This window comes from Pinus tabuliformis, chromosome 5_2 (genome assembly GCF_031772625.1).
Source record: "Pinus tabuliformis cultivar Carrire ecotype Pingquan chromosome 5_2, CPIR1, whole genome shotgun sequence".
Classification (NCBI taxonomy): Eukaryota; Viridiplantae; Streptophyta; class Pinopsida; order Pinales; family Pinaceae; genus Pinus; species Pinus tabuliformis.
Window position 1 is genome coordinate 663,129,789 of NC_142306.1, and position 12,934 is coordinate 663,142,722.

General features: G+C 36.2%; 1 protein-coding gene across 1 annotated transcript; it reads left to right on the top strand.

Annotated features, from left to right (window-relative positions):
- Positions 1-11,653: 11,653 nt before the first annotated feature.
- On the top strand, positions 11,654-12,145 carry LOC149160821 (uncharacterized). Its single transcript, XM_089434715.1, has one exon. It carries the CDS (start codon positions 11,654-11,656, stop codon positions 12,143-12,145), a length of 492 nt encoding a protein of 163 aa, XP_089290841.1.
- Positions 12,146-12,934: the final 789 nt, after the last annotated feature.

The window sequence follows — 12,934 nt, forward strand, 5'->3', positions numbered from 1 at the left end:
AACTCAATGCAGCACAGTCATCTACCTCCAGCTTGTAGAGATTCTTCACTCGAATCCCAATCCTCTTGGTCTGACCTGTGGCTATGTGTCTCGGGAATGCCTTTCCTTTACTGAAGACTACATCATAGCCTTTGTCTTCCAACATCATGACCAATACCAAGTTCTTCTCCAATCTAGGCACATACTTTACATCATTCAGGGTGAGAGGAGCTCCATGCTCCCTCTGAAAAACAACCGTACCTTCACCTGTAAAACAGTACTTTCCATTATCACCCATCTCTATGTGCATCTTTAGGTCTTCCTCCTCCAAGGTACTGAATAAACTCTTATCGTCGGTCATGTGGAATGAGGCTCCACTGTCCAGGTACCAAACACAACCCACCATCGATGAAACCATGCATGCAATGAGGGTAAAATCCCATTCGAACTGAGAGGTCAGTGCCTCACCTTCTAATCCCTTCGAGGATCACTTCATGGATTTCTTCAATGGACAATTAGTTGCATAATGGCCCACCTCATGACAATTAAAGCATCTCACTTTAGATTTGTCAATCTTCTTCCCACCATGGGAAGAACTCGATTTGGAATGGGAAGCCTTCCCCTTCCCTTTCCTCGCCTTACTTGCTAAGGCTAGATTTTCGTCATCATCATGCTTAGATGAAGAACCATCTCTGGTGCTTCTCCTGATCTTCTCCTGCATCAGATCTGACCATAGTCGTTCTCAATTCGGCAATTTCTCTCTTCCATTCACTGAGTCCTCATAGCTATGCCAGCTCTTAGGAAGATTGAGGAGAGCAAGACTCACCATATCATCATCGGTTGTCGTTATTCCTACACTTCCAAGCTCATCGATGCAGGTGGTGAGCTTGTTCAGATATGTAGAAATTGTGCTTCCCTTTTCACGCTTGATTTTCTGAAGCTTTTCCTTCAGCACTAGTTTCCTCTGGTCACTGTTGTTCTAATATAGGTCCTTCAATGTCTTCCACATTGAAAACGGAGTCTCCTTCCCATGAAGACTCGAGACAATATGGTCTCGAACTCCCTCCAGAAGAATCCTCCTCACCTTCGCCACACACTTCTTCCATTCTGCCAAATCTTAGGCATTAGCTACTACTGGATTGGGGATTTCTTGATCAATGAAATCCTTCAAACCATTGTCTTCTAATACCGCTTCCATGCGATCCTTCCATGCTATGTAATTCGAGCTGCCATCTAGGGCATACTCAAGTCTCAAGCCATTGAATGCCATTGGTGAACTTTGAGGTGTGATAAGAAATCAATTTTGCACCTGCAATCAAGAACTTCAAACTTCGAACTTTTCCCTTCTCAGTTATGCTATTCACAGCTTTGATCACCTTTGCTCTGATACCATGTATAAATTCTCACTATAGATTAAACTGATTATGCAATGTACTAAAGCAAAATACTTAATCTACTTCTACAATCAAACTCGTGGAAGCTTAATCGATTTTGAGCAAGATAAAATAGAACACATATAACAGAGAAGAAGATTCAATCACACATGAAACACAGAAGAATACTTTGGGGAAAGCCTCAGCTAAAAACCCCGCTATTTGTATTATCATACAAGTGGAAATATCTCAAGATTACACAAATCTTTAGCTCTCAAGCTATCCAGCTCTCAGTACAATCCCTCTCTGTTGCTCATAGACAGAATAGACAATACATACGCCTTCTCCTCTATCCTCCAAGCCTCTTATTTCCTTGTGTTGTTCCTCTAGGATGATTCACCTTCAACCAAGTGGAACACTGCTCTTACACACTGTAAAATTGCGCAATCCTAAAGGAAAGAATTCCTTCTGCATGCAAGAGATTTTCTCATAGGAAAATTCTTGCAACTAATAGTACACTGTCCCTGCCTTTAGTCTCAACTGGTCTGAACTGACATGCATGAGTTATTTATGAGATAATATTTAGTTATCTGGAGTACACTAGTTGCATGTATGCATACAATAACTAACTGAACTCACAATTAGTTCCACAAACTGTTTGGAACTAATTTAACTGGACTTAACTCAGTTAACTAAGCTAACTAATTACAACTCAAATACAACTCATCCTTATCTCCTTAATTAAGGGAAAATTTCCTCAATCAAAGGGATAACTATTGCATGACTTCACAAATACTTCATGTTTGAATTTCTCCAACTAATTAACTCAATATGGATTAATTAATTATTTTTCAAACAGCTGGTGAGTCTAAATTCGAATTTTAATTCAAGGACAAATTAAAATTGGAATATATCTTGAAATGTTATCTATAACAATGCCATTTTTAGCATTTCTGCTTTTAGCATTTCTTGTTGCTATTTTCAACAATAAATACCTCTCCTCTTGCTCCTTACTTCCTCTCCTAGCTGTAAAAATGTTGCCCTAACTATTGGAATTGTTATTTTCCTAGAAAACCAGTGAGCCCATGTCTAAGGTAAACTTGTCACCCTAGCAATTATGTCCTCTATAATAGAAATTCTAAATCCTATAATCTCTAAATGATGTTTTTGTAGAAAATATGTGAATTCCATAGCAATTTGTTCATTGAAACTCTGCAACTTCTCGTAGTAGACTAACCACCCTTCATTCCTAAATATTTCTAGGGCTTCTCTATGGTGTAACAACACATCAATGGAGTGTGGTTCATGAAATACTGCCACTCCTCCCATAACAGTTCCAACATCTGTTACTGCTCAGAACTACTCAAAGACTGTTACAGGGCCACATTTGGTAAATGCAAACACTTTCTAGGGTAGAGAATATCAATTGAATGAAATTTGGAAATGGATAGGAAATAATTAAGGTTACCCTTCTATTGAATTAATGTTTTTCATCATAAATCACAATTACCAAGAATGATTTCCAAGTAGTCACATTGATTTTCAGAAATGACAATAGGAGTAACAATGACAATGACTAATTATTGAATTAGGATAAGTCTATTGTGCACCAGCTATATGGTAATTAGCGAATTGGGGTACAATTAGTGTTTCGTATGATAGATATGATACACTCATTCCCCAACTTAATTACAAAAGTCGTCCTCGGCACGTGTAACAGAAAAAGTCATATCATCCCTTAAATCCAAACCCTACAAGTAAATGGCAATCAAACATACCTACCTTGGCTTACTATTATGATTATGTAAGGTTGTACAAGAAAAGTGATTGGATCAATGCTATACAATATTTCCTGCATGGCTAAAAAGGAAGCTAAAGTGGAAGCTAAACACAATGCCATAATGAGGAACAAAATAGGATGCTACATAGGAATCTAAAACATAAGCCAAAATGAAGCTAAAAAGCTAAAGTGGACATTAAAAACAATGTCATAACGAGGAGAAAAATAGGACGTTACACATAAAGCTATTCATGAAACAACAAAAGGAACTAAATAAGAGGTTAAATTAGGTGTTTAGGGCGACACCAAAGTCAGAGCAAGCAATATAACGCTGACAGGTTGTGATCGGTGAAAAAATGCCAAAATTAGTGCCATCGTTGGTTTTTTCAAAAATGTGGAGAAAAATACATTAAAATGGTTAGTGAAAGCAAAAAATGGAGTTGAAGGTGAAGCTAACCGTAAATGATTGTTGTAGTGTTTTATGTAAGTTTATCCAAATTAAAAAGAAAAATAGGGAAATAAAATGAAATAGAATCCTATAATCTTGTGTTGGCAACAACTAATATATTGAGATTTGAAGTGGATTTGCATAAACTTTTGCGGGTAGTAACTACTAGTAAGTTTACACATTTATACTTTTACTTTTACATAAGTGTTAAGGAAAACATAAATAATGGTGGGAAGTAATTAATGGTAAATATGTTATTTACATAAGTATGAGCCATTTTCAAGGATTTTATTTTTGGATGGTTTTTTGGCAAAGCTTAAGAATAAAAAAACCCTACACAAATATTTAAAATATTTGAGGTAGTTATCGAGATGACATTATACTGTACAAAAGCTACAATAAAATCTTTAAATTATGGTGCAATTAAATGTTTAAAAATTAGTTTTTAATAATATTGAAAATTAAATATTTATTTTATAATGTTAAACATTATAACTCGTATTAACCAATGCTAAATTAGTAGTGGTTAATTGTTAAGTTTTACCTCAGCAATAACCATCTAAAATATTAAATAGTAATTATATATTTAATGTTATCATTATCCTACATACCATAATCACTAATTTAATGAACATCAGTGGTCAATATTATTTTCATATTTATATAAACTAACGTTTTAAATTTATTATTTTTTAATTAATAATAGTTATAAATTACATATTTTAAATTTTATTATTGCTCCATCCATCCATATATAAAATTATTAGCGGTTAGATAAGGATCTGTAATTACTGTTCCAAATTTTCGCTGCAGTGAGTCCTTAATATGTCATATGATATGATGATTCGGATTAGACGTTATTTTCTTCTTCTATGAACATCGCATATGCACCGGTTTTCATATTAATATGAAAAATCTGTGTTTTTTTTTAGAGATTTTTAATTGAAGAGTTAAAGACATTTATAAGAGTTTATGACATGTCATTTTCATTCTTGTAGTGTTATCAAAGAAATATTTGTTGTGATTTTGCATTGCTCTAACGCATTGCCCTTGTCATTACTATAGCATTCATCCCACCATTGTCACTGAATTCATCGCCATCTGGCACTAGTAGTACGCGCTTTGGAAAGCCACCCGTCAGTGACAGAGCCACTCAGAGGCTAATTATTGTGTTACGCGTGCAAGAAAAGCGAAAAGTGACACTTATTTCAAATCAAAATCGTGTTCAAACACAGTAAACATGTGGCATATGAAAATTGTCTTCAAACAGAGTAAATATATGACATGAAAATTGTGTTTGAATACTCTCTATTAATATGAACATTATTAATATTCACATTAAATAATGTTATATATAAATACATGGGTTTAAAATAAATACTTTTTAGGTTAAAAAAATTATATTTATTTTACCTCAAAATTTTATTTGAGTATAGAGAAAATATAAGATATTAAATTGATTTGATTACTTTTTATTAATATTATATTAGTTTAGATTTCTTTTAAATGTCTAGAGATCAAATATTTAGAGGTATATTTTTTTATTTTTTTTAATAAAGTAATTTAGTACAATGTTGAATACAAAGTTAGCATGTCCAGTGATGAAAAATGTAAATAATAAGTTAACTAGAAAATAGTTTACTTTTCTTGTAGTCATACTTGTTAATTTTTCCATCTTTGAAAATCAATTATATTAAAAAAACAAAAATAAATTCTTTATATTAGTTAAAAATATAATATATTAATTTAAAAAATAAATAAATTATTATTATTATTTTCAAATCTAACTAACTATAAATCCTTTCTATTAAACAATTTTTATAAATAAATTTTATAATCTTATATGGAATAATTAATCTAAACATTCTTAATAAACTCTTTTTATAAGATAAATTTTAATATAATTACACCTAAACTAAGTACTAGAAATGATATAATCCACTACTCTCTTTATCTATAATTACCATATTCTATGATATAATCCACTATGCTCTTTATCTACCAGCCTATATCCATCTTAACTCTGGATCTATCAAGCCTTGAGAGGGACCAAATCTCTCAAAGGTGAAAACCTCCTTTTTTAGAGCAAATCTTGAAGAAAGGTTTGCACCTCGAGATATTTGATCCCTTTCAGTGCTTAATAGCTCTGGGGTTAAGATGGATCTACGTTGGGGTTAAGATGGATCTACGTTGGCTTCAGTCGTGTGTGGTCATACAAAATTTGTTGAACATCTAATTATTTTAATCATTTTAAATATGCTAAATATGTCTGAGGTTAATTTGGTTAAGATGGATCTAGGTTAGTGATGGATCTAGGTTGGTTTCAGTTGTGTGTGGTCATACAAAATTTGTTGAACATCTAATTATTTTGACCATTTTAAATATGCTAAATATATCTAAGATTAATTTAGTCAATTTAATTTTAAATTTGCTTAGTTACTTCAGTTTGTTGAGATGAGAGAGACTGTTAGTAACTTGAATGACAAAAAATGATGAAATAAAAATTTTGATTGCAAAGTGACATTGTAATAAATATATAGATAGATGGATAGATATGGAGAGAGCGTGTGTATGTTTGGGGAGTAGGATATATAGATAAAGAAGGAGAGACAATGGGAGATAGAGATCTAGATGAAGGGGGCAGAGATGTGCTTACACTAAAATCAATGCACAATGTTAATCAAATTACTTTGAAATTAATGTACATCATACATCTTATTGCATCAAATCAGAAATCAACATCTACAGTGAAATCAATGCATCTAGTGCAAACAATCAAATAGGATTAGAAATCAGCATCTACACTGAAATCAATGCATCTAGTGCAAGAAATCAAATGGGACTAAAATTCAATATCTACAATGAAACCAATGCATCCAGTGCAAGCAATCAAATAGGAGTAGAAATCAACATCTACACTGAAATCAATGCATATATCATAAGTCATTAAATACGATTAGAAATTGACATCTACACTAAAACAAATGCATCTAATGCAAGCGATCAAAGGATTAGAAAACAATATCTACATTGAAACCAATGCATCTAGTGCAAGCAATTAAGTAGGAGTAGAAATAACATCTACACTAAAACCAATGCATCTAGTGCAAACAATCAAGTAGGAGTAGAAATTAACATCTATACTGAAATCAATGCATCTAGTGTAAGGCATTATATAGGATTAGAAATCAACATATACGCTGAATTCAATGCATCTAATGCAAGCAATCAAATATGATTAGAAATAAACAACCACACAGAAATCAATACATCTATTTTAGTGAAAAACCAAAATATTCATGACTTTCTAGATCTAATTCCTATGTTTGTCTTTGTCTTTGTGTGTCTCTTTCTTCTTCCCTCTCTCTCCACCTTTCATTATGTGTTTGTCTCCCTTTTTCGCTCCTTCACTCTCTCTCTCTCTCTTCTCTCTCTCTCTCTCTCTCTCTCTCTCTCTCTCTCTCTCTCTCTCTCTCTGCGTCTCCCTCTCTTTCTCTATCTTTCTTTTCTTCCCTCTCCCCCCTGCCATCTGTATCTATACCTCCCTCCATCTCTTCTTATTTGTCTCTCTATCTCAACCCCCTAAACACATCTCTCTCTCTCTCTCTCTCCCCATATATATCTCTCTTCCTCCGTCCTCTCTTTATCTCTCACTTCTTCCCTCTCACCCCCTCCATCTATATCTATATCTCCCTCTGTCTCTCCTTATTTATATCTCCATATCAACCCACAAACATACATACACACACTCTCTCTCCATATCTATCTATCTATATATCTCTTCATCTTCCTCTCCCTCTCTATCTCTCCCCGCCCCCCACCTCTCTCTCTGCCCCCTCCATCTATATCTCTATTTCCCATTGTCTCTCTATCTCAACCCCCAAACATACTCTCTCTCTCTCTCTCTCTCTCTCCATACATATATCTCTTCCTCCCTCCCTATCTTTTCCTCTCTCTTTTGCCCTCTCTCCCCCCTCCATCTATATCTCTATCTCCCCTTGTCTCTCCTTATCACGTTGAAAATGTACACACTCTATCGCCATATTTATCTATCTCTCTCTCCCTCCCTATTCCTCTCCCTCTCTCCCCTCCCCATCTCTCTCTCTCTTCCCATTGTCTCCTCTCTCTCTCTCTCTCTCTCTCTCTCTCTCTCTCTCTCTCTCTCTTTCCTCTCTCCCTCACCGTCTCTCCATCTCTCCCTTGTCACTCCCTCTCCCTCTCCACCTTTCTCTCTCTATGTCATTCTTCCCCTTCCAAATCCATCACTCTCTCCCCCTCCCTTTCTCCTCTGTCTCAAGTGCTCTCTCTCTTCTTCCTCTATCTCCCTTTCTCTCCCACTGTCTTCCCCCCCGCCACACACTCTCTCTCCACCCTCCAACTCTATCACTATCTCCCTCCCTCTCTCTCACTCTCCCCCTCTCTCTCCCTATCTTTCTCTTCCCCTTCTTTCCCTATCTCTATCCTATCCATATCACTCCCTCCCCCTCTCCACCTCTATCTCTCAATGTCCTTTTTCTTCCCTCCCTTTCTTTCCCCCTCCAAATCCATCTCTATCCCCCTCCCTCTCTCCTCCTCTTTCCCCCTCCTCTCTCTCTTCCTTCCTCTCTCTCTCTATCTCTCCCACTTGTATGTCTCTCTCCCCCACTCTATTCCCCCGTCCATCTCACTCTCTCTCTCTCTCTTAAATATGATCCCATTATATTGTATTTTAGAAAGGATTTAAATGAAAAAAAAATATGGTTGTAAAATATTAAACCTATATTATGGATCAATGAAAATACAATAATATAAAGCTCAAAAGAATCATGCACTATCTTTCTTCTATCATTATTAGTCACTTTGATTTCTCTCTTTGCTTGGATCCTTGGTTAAGATGCATCTATACTGGTTCTTTATAATATTATTTATATTATATAAATTTGACATATATATATATGAAATTATTCTCATTTTTAATTTATTAAAACCTCGATTTAATCTCCGTGGGAATATTTTTAGGAGTTGTGAGGATGGATAGTTTAGATATATCTCAAAAGTAATTCTAACCTTTTTTTCTTTTAGATTCAATTAAAAAATGTTATAAAATTAAATTAAAATAAAGTATTTGTAAAGTATTTTGATTTTCAAATAAGTGTTGGTTTTTGGGCACATGGTATTAATGATCCATGGTATTGGCCCACAGTATTGTAACAAAACAATTAAAAGTCTAGATCCATAACATAATAATCAAAAGCTTAGATGATCCACGGTATTGATAAAACCATGATATTAGCCCATGGTATTATGATTGTATTCCCTCCCTCTCTCTATCTTTCTCTTCTGGGTATTGGCCCATGGTATTGTAAAAAAACCTATTTAAAAGTTAATGATATCCAAGGTAAATAATCATTATTAAAAACCTCCTTATATTGTAAATATTAAATTTTTATCCATTTATTAATTAAATTTAAAGATGGTTATGGAATAATTATTTTAATTTCTATGGTAAAATGGATGTTAATTTACAAGTACTATTTATATGTGATATGTAAATTCTATTTTCTTTTATCTAAAAAATTGTTCATAATTTTTTTATTAATAAAAAACAAAATTATAATATAAAAAAATTGAATTTAAAAAATATCTAACATCTCACACCTACACATAATAGCATACACAAATAAAAAGATATCCTATTAGTATACACAAATAAAAAAGTATTCCTAATAGTATACACAAATCAAAGATTGAGATTTATCTCCAAAGCAGTTGTCATTTTTCCCTTTTAATTAAATTGATTAATTGAAAAATAAGTCATATAAAGAAGTGTCAAGTGAGTTATGATTTTTTCAGCATGTGGGATTGATAAGCCATAGTATTGGCCCATGGTATTGTCACGAAACCTATATATAATTAAGAATATGTGTGCTAAATTAAATTTGATAGATGATGTTTTTTATTTTTGAGGAAGGGAGAGGATGGCGAGGGTTTCTGAAACACTAGGGTTTGCAACGGGAAGGCTGAAAGAGGATCAACAGGGGAGATAAGGGCAGAGGACGAACAGCCGGAAAGCAAGAAAATAAACAGCGGTGCAAAAGGGAGATAAGAAGGCTCACAAAGTCAGAAGGAGCTGAAAGGAGCCATGGCCGGGGATCCAAGGAGGGGAGAGATCCCCTCCTACAAAAATGTAACAGCGGGAGAAACAAGCGGAAGCGGACCACGAAGGGAACCAGGGGGAGAGAGCAGGGAGGCGCCGGTGTTGGGAAACCAATGGCAAGCAAGACTAGGAGGCAGGTGCCTACCCAGAGCCCTAAAAAAGCCGAGGTTTGTGATCCCGAACAACAAACTCGAAGAGTATAGATGTTATATGAGAGACCATGCCCTGATATGTAAATTTATAGGGTTCTGGCCGGCTGAAAAGGACCTGGCAAGGTGGATACAACAAAGATGGAAGCCGAAAGGTCATATCGACATGAAGCTGGGGGCAAAGGGTTTTTTTACAGTGATATTTGCTAACCTAGAAGACAAGGAAAGAATCTTTGAGGGAGGATCGTATTTCATGAACAACGCAGGTCTATTCATGAGACACTGGGAGGACAGCTACAACCCCGATCAAGAACGGATGCTGGCAGCACCGGTCTGGGTCCGTCTGTTTGGCCTACCAATAGAGTTCTGGGATCCTGAAATCCTGGAAGGGATAGGCAATACGATAGGGTCTTTTGTCAAAGTATCGGAATCAACGAAAAGAGGGAGATACACATCCTATGCAAGGATATGCGTATATATGAATATATCAGACCCCCTGCCAGAATACATAGAGCTGGAATATCATGACGAAATATGGCAACAACCAATGGATTATGAACATATACCGTTCAGGTGTAGAAGGTGCCACGAATACGGACATCTCTTTAAACAATGCCCTCTGAACGTTGGGGAAGACATAGAAAGGAAAGCAGAAGAAGGAAAAAGAAGGACAGAAGGAACAGAAGGAGTGGAGGAGGGTTTCCAGGAAGTCCATAGAAAAAGGAGGCCCGGGAAAGAGACGGCAAGTAAGATTCAAACCCCTAAATCTGTATCGGTCGAATGTCAAAATAAGTTCAGTATACTACAGGAAGAAGAAGGAGAGACAGAAAAGGAAGAAAATGTAGAAGAACCCATGGAATCGAATAAAAACATAAAGGAAACAGACCTAAATCAAGAAAACCTTGGAAAAGAAGGGATAGAGGAGAATGCAGACACAGAACAAACACAGATGGAGATTGACCCACAAAAGGAGAATGGAAATGAAGAGGAGCGAGTCATGAAAAGGCTGCTGCAGGATTGGAGGAACCTGGATGAGAGGTTCATACCGGAAGAGCAAAAACAGTTATACAAGGAAATGTTTCAGAAATACAAGGAGAAGAAGGAAGCACTTATGACAAGTCCTATGGAGCAAACAGGAACACAGGAAACACAAGGTATAGGAATGGGTAGTTCTGGCAAAGGAAGTCGAAAAAGAGGAAGGCGGCCAATGAGCGAAACTATACAGGTGGTAGGGGAGACCCTGGTGAATTCTGGAAGAGTCATACCTCTGTCAGAGGTATTTCAACAACAACAAAAAAGTTATAAATGATAGTAACAAGTTGGAACATCAGAGGCCTCAACAGTATTGGGAAACAAAGATATTTGAGGGAAAGAGTGAAGAAAGACAAACCTAGCATAATGATAATACAAGAGACAAAGATTAACGGCCAAAAATTAGAAGAGATAGTGAAAAAATACAAAATTCAATATGAAGTTATGGCCCAAGATGCGACCGGTACAGCTGGAGGATTGGCAATCCTATGGAATCCAGAAGAGGTGCAAGCCAAAGATTGGGTCAGTCTCCCTAGAATCCTCTCAGGCTCATTCAGACTGATAGGGTCCTCAGAGTGGGTGCTCATCACGGGAGTTTATGGCCCGCATATTCCAAGGGAACGCAAAAATTTCCTGAAGGACATGCAAATTATCCGCAGAATTTTCCCTGGGACCCCATGGATGGTAGGAGGAGACTTTAATATGATTAAAGCCCTAGGAGAAAAGAAAGGAGGAAAAAGTAGACCAGATCAAGACATGGAGGCCTTCAGTGAAATGATAACAGAGCAAGGATTGGTAGATATCCCGACAACAAATGGAGTTTACACATGGAACAATCGTAGGGGAGGCAGAAATCAGATAGCATCAAGGCTGGATAGATTCTTAGTTTCAGAGCAGATCTTAAATAGGGATGTATTTGTAGAGGCAAAAATTCTACCAGCCATGGGTTCGGACCATTGGCCTATAAGACTGGAAATAGATATCAAAAAATACCCCAATAAACGCCCTTTTAGGTTCGAGGCTTTCTGGCTCAGGCATAATCAGTTCATAACGAAAGTAGAGGATTGGTGGACCAAAAGTCAACAAAGAGGAAGAAATAAGATGCACACTTTCCAGCTAAAGCTCAAGGAACTCAAAGGGAAAATCAAAAGATGGAACAAGGAAGAATTTGGGAACATTTGTATGGAGAAGCAGAGACTAGAACAAAAAATGGAAGAATTACAACAGAATATCATAACAGAAGGATGAAATGAAGAAAAGAGTAGAGAAGAAGGAATACTGATCAGTCAAGTAGAAGAAAGGAGAAAACAGGAAGAAATCCTATGGAGACAGAAGTCCAGGGTAAATTGGCTGAGGGAAGGAGAAAGGAACACCAAGTTTTTCCACCAAGCAATGGTTCAACACAGGCAAAGGAACATAATCTTCTCCATTCTAAACAAGGAAGGGCAAAGAGTAACAGAACATGAAGAAATGGAACAAGTGTTAGTAGACTACCACAAGGATGTGCTGACAGAACCAAGGGTCAATAGAGACGAGGCTATAGGAAGAATCTGCAATGAAATCCCCAAGATGGTAACCGAAGAACAGAACAGAGCGCTGATGAGAGCAGCAACACTAGAAGAAATAGAGGAAATAGTTAAAGGAATGAAGAAAAATAAGGCACCAGGACCAGATGGTTTCACGGCAGAATTTTATCAAGCAAGTTGGCATTTCCTGGGACAAGATATTTTGGAAGTTGTAGAGGAGTCGCGAAGACAACAAAAGGTATGGCCAAGTCTTAACTCTACCCTTTTTACTCTTATCCCTAAATCGGCTAAATCTGAGAACGCCCAAGGGTTTCACCCAATAGCCCTTTGTAATGTTATTTATAAAATTATTGCAACTCTGATAGCTAAAAGATTAAAACCTATCCTGGCGAACATTATATCTCCGGAACAAACTGGTTTCGTTGAAGGAAGACAAATCCTTGATGGGCTGGTGGTAGCTCAGGAGGTGATTCATTCTCTAAAACAAAAAAAGGAGAAAGGAATGATGATA